The 13,547-nt window shown below is 38.5% G+C and overlaps 1 protein-coding gene and 1 long non-coding RNA gene across 2 annotated transcripts in view; one reads left to right on the top strand and one right to left on the bottom strand.

The window, feature by feature from the left end:
- Positions 1-11,278, bottom strand: part of rspo4 (R-spondin 4) — a 66,037-nt gene extending 54,759 nt beyond the window's left edge. The window contains exons 1-3 of the mRNA XM_074650382.1: positions 11,239-11,278; positions 10,746-10,934; positions 8,459-8,596 (exon numbers count right to left, since the gene is read on the bottom strand). Coding sequence (XP_074506483.1) covers positions 8,459-8,596; positions 10,746-10,934; positions 11,239-11,278 — 367 coding nt within the window. The remainder of the gene's footprint in view (positions 1-8,458; positions 8,597-10,745; positions 10,935-11,238) is intronic.
- Positions 1-13,547, top strand: part of LOC141776032 (uncharacterized) — a 118,745-nt gene that overhangs the window by 102,992 nt on the left and 2,206 nt on the right. The window lies entirely within an intron of this gene.

The raw sequence follows: 13,547 nt of genomic DNA, 5'->3' as shown, positions 1-13,547 counted from the left end.
TTGTGAAGAAGACGACAGTTTCACTGAGAATCAACTCATCAGTTTGGATCAGCAGACATGAGCTGATGGTTGTTGTACACGTGTGCCAAAACTCAGTTTGTTTGAATGAGAAAATCAAATCTGTTGTGAACAACAAACTAATTGTTCAGAGATTTGAACTTGAAACACTTCTCATTGAAGAATCGAGCCAAAGTGAATGAGGGAAACTGTAGTTACGAAAAGGAGTGTGTGCTGAATGTGCTCCTCCACACATACATTGAGATGATTAAGATAAATCAATAACTTCTATAAAGACTAATGTTTTCTCCAGAACGCTGGCAGCCAAACTGCTATCATCTCAGACCGACAGATGCCAGCTGAATCACTAACACACTGGTCGGCTGCTATTGAGTGATGTCAGCTTTTTCCACGAGGTCCACACCGGAAAAAGCAGCAGCCTCGGCCAAGACGGGTCAATGTTTCTTTGTAATCATCATCATCATTGTCAGATTTGGGTATAACATGGATAAATTTCCATTGAGTCTTTAGTGGAGTTGCTTGAGGTGTGTACCAACAGTCAGACATGAAACCTTAACATGGCCATGAGAACCAGATGTGGTCACGATGCCAGCAAGCAACAGTAGCTGCAGATGTGCAGATGTGCAGGTGGATGGCAGAGGCAGCGCCGACAATGAGCGAGTTCAACCATAGATCTCACTTACTGATGATGCACAACCAGATATGAAGATAAACTCTGGAGACTTTTAATGGGAATTGTGTGTTGCATTGAACGTTTGGCTCCATATTAGAAAAAGAGAAAAATTGAAGAGAAAGAAATGCGTGTCCACAGAACCAGACGAAGAGAGGAATTAGTTCTCTTAAATATCTCAAGAGTGAATGTCCTAGAGACAGAGCGCGTAGCGTAGATAAGTCATGCAGCTGTCAGCAGAGTTTAATGTGATAAGAACTTAGTTAACGTCAATAATGTCACTTCTCTGACAACAATCATTTGATCCATGTGGAAGTCTTTAAAAATTAGTTCAAGATTTATTTTCTTGTTTCACGGTCTTCACTGACACAATGTGTCGTTTACTAAAACAGGTGCAATTTATCAACAGTCGCATTTGAGACTGAAATCAGCTCGATGGGAGATAACAGAAACCACAAAGTGATCCACACATGAGACTATAGAGCCAGAGAGTGTGCTGTTCATTACAGCTCTCAGATCAGCTTCACTGATGCATGCACTGCAGTTCATAGCTGGCTAACGCTTATACTTCACCCACTTCATCACAGACGGTAACAACAGCATCTAGAATGCGAGGCAGGTCACTAAAGGTCACAAAGGGGTTGAACTGTGACAGTGAGGCTGCAGTCAAATAGTCCTTTTCTCTCAGGAAGGTTCCTAACGGAATGAAATGACCCTCTCAGTACCTCAGTAGCAGCCTTGACGAGAGCTGTTAGAATGTTCTAAATGCTGAGGAAAGGAGCTTCAATGCTTCCTGTATTATCTCCTTTAGCAGAGGATACACTGGAGCATCCTTTACCAAAGGAAAGGAGAGAATAACATCCCACAACTCCTTGCGCCGCAGCATTTAAAGCGACGCACCATTCGGCCATTCCTGATAACAAACGATATGCTGATCTTGCATATTATTACTAATTTGGATTCATGTTTAATATGAGTGGACAGAGACATCCATTTCGTTTCAGTTTATTTTTAACTAATTATTTATTTGGAACATGTAACAAATACCTCAGTAAAAAACAAAACAAGAATAACTAATAAAATGAACGGTAAACAATCAATTAACAAATAATCAACATAAATAAATATTATATGTCCCAAAAGAAGTTTGAAGAGGTATATTATTCCTACACCTTCTCCATAACTCCAACTATTAACTCAATATTTATCATATAGTTCTTTGTTTATTTCAGTTCCAACCTCGGTAATGAAGTGATATTTTTCACCAGTTGTCCACGTTAGGTCAGATGATCCTTTATTATCTGTTGATGTAAAGTGTTCCAGCAGCAGGAGGACCTGTGGTATCTCTCTTTAACACACCGCGGGTGAAGCAGTCCATCACTGAAAGACCTATTTAAAACGCACGGGGGGGAAGTGGCATCTTTTGCAGTCCATCTTCAGAACATTGTAGTTTCACCACGGCAGACTGACGTCACTAACATCTACCGCCGTTGCATCATATTTACGGAGCTTATAGTGTCAGTCGGATTCCCTGATCACAGCGGTTGTCTTTTCCCTGAGTCCTTCTGAATTTTTCCTTCTCACCTTTCCTTGACCTCATCACAATTTCCATCGAGTTCAAGGAAAAGTGGTTAGAAAAAGACGTTAGGATGTAATTATTTGACTTTTCAAACGCAATCTCAGTCTCTGCTGTAGCTTCTACGTCTGATCAGCAGTAATGGAATAGAAAGGTGAAGTCCCGCCCCTTCTTGTGACCACCATGGGACCTTATTTCAGAAAAAATATGAACAGTAGTCAACGGAGAGAGACAAATATTGATTTGATCCTGTTTGTATTGATCCATGAATCACATAGATGATGTTTGAACATGTAAAAGATAATTTATCAAGTCCAGAAAGTCTCAGTTTGTTGTAGTATCATTTAATTTAGTGTGAAACCGCTCAGGGAACTACATCTCTCGTCATCACCAACGCTACCTAGCTAGCTAACTAAGCTTTGTTCCACATTACCAACACTAGCTGGCTAGCTAACTCAACTATGTTCCATGTCACCAACACTAGCTAGCTAGCTAACTTAGCTATGTTCCACATCACTAACACTAGCTAGCTAACTTAGCTATCTTCCACATCACTAACACTAGCTAGCTAACTTAGCTATGTTCCACTTCAGCAACACTAGCTAGTTAGCTAACTTAGCCATGTTCCACGTCACCAACACTAGCTAGCTAGCTAACTTAGCTAATTTCCACGTCACCAACACTAGCTAGCTGGCTAACTCAGCTATGTTAAATGTCACCAACACTAGCTAGCTAGCTAACTTAGCTATGGTCCAGGAGTGTGTTCCAATCCGCGTACTTCTGTACTTACACTTACTATTTTGAGTGCATAAGTGCGTTTACACTGGGAAGTATGGCAAAATGCAGTGCACTCAAAGTACCCGGATGTTGTACTCAAAACGGTCAAATCATTGAGTGTGGAACGCTGGACACTTTCCACACTCAACTGTCTCCATCTTGGCTACGTAGCGGAAGGGGCGGAGCCACGACCACTATTCAAACATACGTAGATAACAGAATAAAACAATACAATACACATCGTAGACGATGGCGATGACGTTGGAAACGTAATTTCCACTCTGCTTTAATTTTTTTCTTCAACAAAGCAGGCAGATATTTTGGCGGGTAGCGAGCCGCGGTGAAATGTTGCGATCGTCATTTCCGGTCAGTGTGCCGCAGAGTATTCGATTTGAGACGATCCTACCCCGCTGAAATGAAATACACGCACTACTCAAGTACAGAGTGCACATAGTGCACTAAATTGAAGTGTACTTCAGGAAGTACGTGGATTGGAACACACTCCAGGTCACCAACACTAGCTAGCTGGCTAACTCAGCTATGTTTAATGTCACACTAGCTAGATAGTTAACTTAGATATGTTCCATGTCATAAACACTAGCTAGCTAGCTAACTTAGCTGTGTTCCATGTCACTAACACTACTTAGCTAGCTAACGCAGCTAATTTCCACATCACCAACACTAGCTAGCTAGCTAACATAGCTATGTTCCAGTCACCAACACAAGCTAACTAAGCTATGGTCCACGTCACCAACACTAGCTAGCTAGTTAACTCAGCAATGTTCCATGTCACGACCACAAACTAGCTAACTAAGCTATGTTCCATGTCAACAACACTAGCTAGCTAGCTAACTCAGATATGTTCGACGTCACTAACACTAGTTAGCTAGCTAGCTCAGCTATGTACCACGTCACCAACACTAGTTAGCTAGCTAACTTAGCTATGTTCCACATCACTAACACTAGCTATTTTACAAAGACTGTACTATCCAACTCTCATGTTTTGTCCTTTTGAACTGCTTATAGACCCTCCAGTATTTTTCGCACCATGATGTCAAAAAAGAACCAGCAGGCAACCCGAGGCATCGCAGCAACTGACTGCCATGATTATGCTACTAAGATGGAAGTTTCCACCGAGAACTCCAAAAGAAAAGACCCATTCTCACCGATTAAAAAACCCGCCGGCGACTAAAAGGAAGGACGCGGCGACAGAAGAAGGTAAAGAAGGATTAAATGCGGTCTTGGAAGCAATAAAACAGCTAACTGACAAGATGGACACACTCGGTGCTCAGCTACAGCAGAACACCGTCATGCTAACAAGCATAGCTAAAGCTGTCGAGTTTAACGCGGCAGAAATCAAAGATTACAAAACTTAGCTACAAACTACGGTTCGTGAAGTGGCGGCAATGAAGAAGAATAACGCTGAGCTTATGGACCGAGTCCTGGAACTTGAGCGGTACAAGCGCCGGTGGAATCTCAGGATCTGGGGGATAAAAGAAAGAGAAGGTGAAAATACACGTGACGTGGTTGCTAACTTGCTGGTGAAAATGTCCCCGCCATGGTCCCCGAACATCTACAACATTGTGGACTCAGTTCACCGACTCGGCAGACGTGAGGAAAACAAGACGAGGCATGTCATCGTCCAGTTCACTCAGAGAACACACCGAGACGCGCTGTGGAAGATGACCAAGGATTCGCCGGTCTGCAAAGAACTGGGGATCGGCTTCATCGAAGACCTCTGCGTGGCTGACAGGGAGACGCGAGCAAAGCTGTGGCCAAAGATTCACCAGGCTAGAGAAGCTGGAAAACGGGCTTACTACAGAGGTGGTCCTGGATACATCAATAGACAGAGAATCACTTAGGAGGGACACACAAGGTATACAGTAGATGGTCGATATGAATAAGCACTAAAAGGGCCCTTTGTTTGTAATAAGCAGGTTGGGTAGTTCAGTTACAATATTTGATATTTCAGGGACATTGCCTTTCTTTTGGCTTCTTTTTTCACTTCTCTTTAATCACAGTTAGTTTGGTCTCATTACTGTGTATTAGCAGTTGCTAATTTGTGTTCATAATGAGTGTTGTTTTTTCTTGTATTTCACTTAATGCTAAGGGCTTGAGAGATAACACAAATTTACTAACTTACTAACTTACTAACTTACTAACTTAGTTTTGTTGCAAGAAACACACTCAAAACCAGAGGATGAAAAATTCTGGGTAAACCAATGGGGAGACAAAATGATTTTTGATCATGGTTCCACTAGATCAGCAGGGTCGGCTTTTCTATTCTGTAACTCACCTGCTAAACTGGTAACATCTAGAATTAGCAACAATGGTCACTGGATAATCTGCGTCCTGGTCATTGATGAGAAATATAGTATTCTGGTTAATGTTTATGGATTTCATAACCTAATGCAAAACAGACAGTTGATATCAGAGGTTTCCGATGCCATTGAAAGCCTTAAACTTATCTATGCAACTGCATTTGTGATTATGGGAGGAGATTTTAACATGGTCTATGATGAATGCATTGACAGACATCCTCCCAAATCACAACGCAACCTTTATAATCCTATCCTATCGGATTTCTGTAGCACTCACAATTTGCTAGATCCTTGGCGCCTTAAAGATCCGAACACCAAGCAATATTCTTGGTTTAAACCAAATAATTCAGCCAAGTCAAGAATAGATTTCTGATTAGTTTCCTCCTCTGTGATAAACTTTGTCGCTGACTGCTCACTCTGTTATTAAATTGATTTTTAAACCCCTGGAGTTTGTCACAGGAGAAAAGGGTACTGGAAATGTAATTCTAATTTACTAAAATCCTAAGCCTTCTGTGACGGTATTAAAACCACAATCTCTAATGTGATATCTGATGAATCTGTGATATCCTATATTTCTAAATGGGAATTTTTTTTTATTTAAAATTAGGGAATATTCTATTCATTTTGGGAAATTGCTCAACAGAAATAACAAATTATCAGAAGTTAATATCATTAATGAAATAAACACTTGTTGCAATAAGACATCACCTTCTGACAGTGATAAAGAGAAATTACAAATTCAGCAAACTAAACTTGATGAAATATATCTTCGAAAAGCTGAATACATAAGATCCAGGGCAAAATGGATAGAGGAATGGGAAAGAAGCTCATCATATTTCTGTCGACTAGAAAAAAGAAGGCAGGAGAGAAACTCAATCAAAGCCTTATTGATTCATGACCAGGTTAATACAAATCCATGATGCCAAGGAAATAGTCTCTTTTTATAGTCATTTTATACTCCTCAGCCTTTTCTATTGATGATACTGAATCCTTCTTCAACCATATCAAAGATCTTATTCCCCATATAGACGCTAAATTTGCAGAGTGGTGTGATGCTGATATTACTCCTGATGAGCTGGAAAAAGTAGTAAAAAATGTATCTTTAGATAAATCTCCAGGTAGTGATGGTCTTACTGCCAACTTCTATAGACATTTGGGGGATTTATTAAAAGATCCATTCTCCCTGATGTTAAAAGAAGCAACTGATAATCTGACATTCCCTTCCACCATGAAACAAGGTGTAATAACTTTAATTCCAAAGGACCCAAAAATAGTAGACAATCTGAGACCAATCACTTTATTGAACACCGACTAAAAAATTATAACACATATTTATGCTAATAGATTAAAGAGAACCTGCATAAAATTATAAGTGACTCCCAATCTGGTTTTATGAAGGGCAGATCCATTCACAACAATATTCGCTTAGTCCTTGATCTTTTAGATTATAGCAATTTAATAGAAGATGATGGTTTTATTTTGTTTCTTGACTTTTATAAGACTTTCGATTCAATTGAGCAACCGTTTATTTTCCATTGTCTGAAGTTATTAGGTTTTGGAGTCAAATTTCAAAGCATTATAGAAGCATTATAGAATCCCTTTCTGAAAATACAGATAGTTCAATTTCTTTACCAGGAAAATTGACTGTTAAATACCCCAATTTCCAATCAAACGTGGTGTTGAACAGTGCTGTCCTATTTTTCCGTTTCTCTTTATAATAGCTACGGAAATGCTCTCTATCTTAATAAAAAATTCAAATATTGCTTATACAATCACAATTTCACCCCACACAATACACCAATATGGAATAATAGATATGTTGTGGTTAAAAACAAATCTTTGTTTAACAAGGACTGGATGGATAAAGTAATTTAGTCGGCGACTCACTTAGTTGATAGTAGTGGCTGTAACATGTCATATGATAATTTCTGTCTTAGATATAATTTAATTGGCAATCGGGACATATTTAAATCCATAACTAAAGCTAACTTAGCTATGGTCCAGGTCACCAACACTACAAAGCTGGCTAACTCAGCTTTGTTAAATGTCACCAACACTAGCTAGCTAGCTAACTCAGCTATGTTCCACGTCACGACCACAAACTAGCTAACTCAGCCATGTTCCAGTCCCAGATGAACCGTTATCTGAGCTGATGTGTTCTATCAGTGACTCCTGATGTGTTCTATCAGTGACTCCTGATGTGTTCTATCAGTGACTCCTGATGTGATGTATCAGTGACTCCTGATGTGTTTTATCAATGACTCCTGATGTGATGTATCAATGACTTCTGGTCTTTTTATCAGTCAGGAAAAGAAAGAAGTGTCAGACGTGTTTCTGGTGTGAGTTCATCCTAGTAGGAAACACACAGACATGATAGCTTCAGAGAGAGAGACGTCACTACCACACTGTTTGCTGTGTCGTCTTTCTAATGACGTATTTTCACAGTCTGATACTTCAACAGTTTTACTACAAACTGAGACTTTCTGGACTTGATAAATTATCTTTTAAATGTTCAACATCATCTCTGTGATTCATGGAGCACTTCACACAGGATCAACAAAAATATTTGTGTTTTTCCGTTGATTTTTTTCTGAAATAAGGTCCCATAGGGTCCACTGTAAATGTCGGGACTTTACCTCTTCATCTGTCTTTCAGCACCATTACATCATCTATCATCATCATCATCAGTTTTGGTTTTGCTAACTACCACCATGTTTAGGATGCATCTGCACACAGTGACAGACAGTGATCAGAAACCTGGAGAAGGTGTCTACATGCTGCAGTATTGATTTCTTCAGTAAGTAGCCGTGTAATAAGCGGGACAATGTACAGCTGGCAGGTCATTGTTGTGAAATAAACCCCTTTAGGGTTGGGTTTTATTTCACAACAATGGCCCGCTTGCTGTACATTATCCTCATGTGTGTGTGTTGATGGTGATGAAGGAACAACTGTGAGGCTCAGTGATGTGTTTTAACGGTAGAAGAGATATCAGGCTGTGATACACTCACTATTCTTCCAGAATATGACCAGATGTATCCCTGTGTTGCTCTGTGAGGAGGCTCAGATTACTTGTGCTGGATTTAGGTGTTGACTCACCGAGGCAGTCTGTCTGGTGGGCGAAGGTTCCTGCTGGGCAGCGGGTCAGACACTTGCCTTTGTACAGCTGGAAGCCGGGCTTACACTTGGTGCAGAAGTCCCGGCTGAAACAGTGCTCACAGTCCAGAGAGCGACACTCTGAGAGGAGAGAGAGCACCACACATCATCACCGGCCTCCTCACCCAGCAGGACACAAAGAAGCACCACACATCATCACCAGCCTCCTCACCCAGCAGGACACAAAGAAGCACCACACATCATCACCGGTTCCTCACCCAGCAGGACAGGACACAAAAAAGCACCACACATCATCATCAGCATCCTCACCCAGCAGGACAGGACACAAAAAAGCACCACACATCATCATCAGCCTCCTCACCCAGCAGGACAGGACAAGACACAAAGAAGCACCACATATCATCATCAGCCTCCTCACCCAGTAGGACACAAACAAGCACCGCACATCATCACCAGCCGCCTCACCCAGCAGGACAGACACAAAGAAGCACCACACATCATCATCAGCCTCCTCACCCAGCAGGACAGACAAAAAGAAGCACCATACATTATCACCAGCTTCCTCACCCAGCAGGAGACAAAGAAGCACCACACATCATCATCAGCCTCCTCACCCAGCAGGACAGACACAAAGAAGCACTACGCATCATCATCAGCCTCCTCACCCAGCAGGATAGACACAAAGAAAAACCACGCATCATCGTCAGCCTTCTCACCCAGCAGGACAGGACACAAAGAAGCACCGCACATCTTCATCATCATCAGGGCCACAGTGAGGAAAAAAAATAAATCTGAGATTTCGAGAATAAAGTCATAGGTTTACGAGAAAAAAAGTTGTAATATTATTAGAATAAAGTCATAAGTTTACGGAAAAAAAAGTCATAATAGTATGAGAATAAAGTCTTAAGTTTACGAGAATAAAGTCAGAAGTTTACGAGAAAAAAAGTCGTAATATTATGAGAATAAAGTCATAATATTATAAAGTAGTAATTATCTGTATTATTTTAGAGGGGAAATAGAGCACCCTGAGTGAAAATGAGAAACGTGGAGCTTCTTGTGAAGTTATACTTTAGTTTAGGTTTCACAAATAACCAATTAATTCATCTTTTGGCTCATCAGCACCACATCATCATCAGTATGAGGACCTGGAAGAGATTGTGAAAGAAACTGAATTTATTCTGAAGAAAGAGCAACACTGACCTGATGGAGGAACTGACTCTTTTGTGGAGGAGGAAATTACTTTTTTTCTCGTAAAGTTATGATTTTATTCTCATAATATTCTGACTTTTATTCTCGTAAAGTTATGAATTTATTCTCGTAATATTCAGACTTTTTTTTTCTCGAAATAGTAAGACCTTATTCTCATTAAATTACAACTTTTTTTCTTGTAATATTATCACTTCATTCTCGAAATCTCCGATTTTTTTTCCCTCAATGTGGCCCTGATACGTCGTAGAAGAGTGACAGTAATGATGAGTTAGTTTGCAGCTGCATCTCTTGAGTCAAATACGTTTGTTAGTGAATGAGACAACAGCAATGTCCTCTCAGGTAACAACTTCAGTCCTTCACTGTTTTTTCTGGCTCATATATTTTCTAGGGGTGGAAAAAAATCCATTCACCTACAATATGTATCGTGATTTTATTTTAGCAGATCCAATGGAGCAGCTTCAGGTGGTAATTGTAAAGTTCAATTCTGGAAAACATTTTCTGCTCAGACAGATTTTTCTGTGAAAGGAGCGAAGTCTTAGAATGCGCTACTTGATCACTTAAAATTTGCTGCAAACTTTACCACTTTTGAGAGAGCAACCAAATCCTGTTTAATTCAGCGACAAACCTGTACTCATGTCTAGTTTTTAAATGTAATGTTTTTAAATGTGTGCTTTATTGTATTTATTTATTTTTCCTGTATTCATTCCTGTTTTAATCTCTTATTTTCGCAAAAAGCCCTTCTAGGGACAGGTGTTGCAAATTAGCATCTGCTATAAGCACTATGATACTTGCATCAGATAGCCGTTTTTTAGTTGTATATGTACATTGTAATGGTCCCTATCAAATGAACCATGACATGAAATAATGATTTCGAAATAAATGTTTTAATGCCAGAACCAAAATATTTGCTTCATTTGAGTCTATGTGGAGGTGGAAGGAAGTTACCGCTTTTATTGTGGTAGTCTGAGTAACGTGACATATCCGTTCCGTATCCGTCAACCAGAACAGAGAGAAGACCGGCAGGTGTCTGTTTAGTCTCAGAGATGTTGTAAAGACGTACTCATGCAGCGGTTGATGTCCTTTCCTCTCTGTCCGTAGTGTCCAGCGGGACAGGCGTGGAGACACGTTCCATGGTGAGACATCCCCTCCCTCTGCAGGAACAGGAAGAGTCGCTCGGGGCAACGCATGCAGCCGTTGTCACGTGAACACTCCAGACAGCTACGACAGCCTTCTGAGGTCTCTCTGTGAGCTGCAGGAGACAGTGGGAGAGAGGGGACATGGACATGAGACAGACAGAGAGGATGAGGAAGGACAGGAAACAGTAGAACAGAGGGGACATGACAGAGACAGAGAGGATGAGGAAGGACAGGAAACAGTAGAACAAAGGGGACATGAGAGAGACAGAGAGGATGAGGAAGGACGGGAAACAGTAGAACAAAGAGGACATGAGAGAGACAGAGAGGATGAGGAAGGACAGGAAACAGTAGAACACATGGGACATGAGACAGACAGAGGATGAGGAAGAAGATGATACAAATCCTCAAGATACAGACAGAAGTGTAGAGAAGAAGAAGGCAGGAAGGACGTCCACATGTAGCCTTAGTCACTATAACTCCATAACTCTTTATCTATAACTTTACAACTCTATATCTATAACTTTAGAACTATAACTTTAGAACTATAACTCTATAACTCTATAACTATATATGTATAACTATAACTCTATATGTTTTATATAACTCTACAACTCTATATCTATAACTCTCTATCTATAACTCTATACGTCTATATCTATAACTCTATAACTCTATATCTATAACTCTATAACTATAACTCTATAACTATATATCTATAACTCTATAACTATAACTCTATAACTCTATATCTATAACTCTATAACTCTATAACTCTATATCTATAACTCTATAACTATAACTCTATAACTATATAACTATATAACTATAACTCTATAACTATAACTCTATAACTATATATCTATAACTCTATAACTATAACTCTATAACTCTATATCTATAACTCTACAACTCTCTATCTATAACTCTATACGTCTATATCTATAACTCTATATCTATAACTCTATAACTATAACTCTATAACTATATATCTATAACTCTATAACTCTATAACTATATATATATAACTATAACTCTATATCTATAACTCTATAACTATAACTCTATAACTCTATAACTATATAATTATAACTCTATAACTTTATATCTATAACTCTATAACTATAACTATAACTTTTTATTACTCTACAACTCTATAACTATAACTCTATATCTATAAATATAAAACTATAGCTCTATAACTCTCTATATATAACTATATAACTATAACTCTATAACTTTATATCTATAACTCTACAACTCTATAACTATAACTATATTTATAACTATATAACTATAACTCTATAACTCTATTTCTATAACTATATAACTATAACTCTATAACTCTATATTTATAGCTATACAACAATACATCTATAACTCTATATATAACACTATCTATAACTATAAATATAACTATAACTATATCTATAACTCTATAACTCTATATCTATAACTTTATAACTCTAATGTATATCTATAACTCTATAACTATATATCTATAACTATAACTCTATAAATATTACTCTATTACTCTATATCTATAACTCTACAACTCTATATCTATAACTCTATAACTCTATAACTATATAACTCTATAATTATAACTCTATAACTCTATATCTATAACTCTATAACTCTATAGCTCTAAAACTTTATTTATATCTCTAGAGTCTACAGGAGGTAGGAGTATTCAGTATATATACAGTAAGGAGGAGTATTCAGTATAGAGGAGGTAGAGTATTCAGTATATATACAGTAAGGAGGAGTATTCAGTATATATGCAGGAGGTAGGAGTATTCAGTATATATACAGTAAGGAGGAGTATTGAGTATATATATACAGGAGGTGTATAGTGTATATAGAGTACGCAGTATATATTCAGTAAGGAGGAGTATTCAGTTTATATACAGGAGGTAGGAGTATTCAATATATATACAGTAAGGCGGAGTATTCAGTATATATGCCGGAGGTAGGAGTATTTAGCATATATACAGTAAGGAGGAGTATTCAGTATATATGCCGGAGGTAGGAGTATTCAGTATATATACAGTAAGGAGGAGTATTCAGTATATATGCAGGAGGCAGAAGTATTCAGTATATATACAGTAAGGAGGAGTATTCAGTATATATACAGTAAGCAGGAGTATTCAGTATATATACAGAAAGGAGGAGTATTCAGTATATATGCAGGAGGTAGGAGTATTCAGTATATATGCAGGAGGTAGGAGTATTCAGTATATATACAGTAAGCAGGAGTATTCAGTATATATACAGTAAGGAGGAGTATTCAGTATATATGCAGGAGGTAGGAGTATTCAGTATATATACAGTAAGGAGGAGTATTCAGTGTATATATACAGTAAGCAGGAGTATTCAGTATATATACAGAAAGGAGGAGTATTCAGTATATATACAGAAAGGAGGAGTATTCAATATATACAGTAAGGAGGAGTATTCAGTATATATGCAGGAGGTAGGAGTATTCAGTATATATACAGTAAGGAGGAGTATTCAGTATATATGCAGGAGGTAGGAGTATTCAGTATATATACAGAAAGGAGGAGTATTCAATATATACAGTAAGGAGGAGTATTCAGTATATAAATATATACAGGAGGTATATAGTGTATATAGAGTATTCACGGCCAGCTGCTGCCTCTCGTAGGTCTGTTGGTCGTGTTCCTCATGTGTCAGCATGAAGCCGTGTTTCTACACAAACTGGTGAT

This window comes from Sebastes fasciatus, chromosome 1, assembly GCF_043250625.1.
Source record: "Sebastes fasciatus isolate fSebFas1 chromosome 1, fSebFas1.pri, whole genome shotgun sequence".
Classification (NCBI taxonomy): Eukaryota; Metazoa; Chordata; class Actinopteri; order Perciformes; family Sebastidae; genus Sebastes; species Sebastes fasciatus.
The sequence above is the reverse complement of the archived record's forward strand: the minus strand, read 5'-3'. Positions and strand labels throughout refer to the sequence as shown.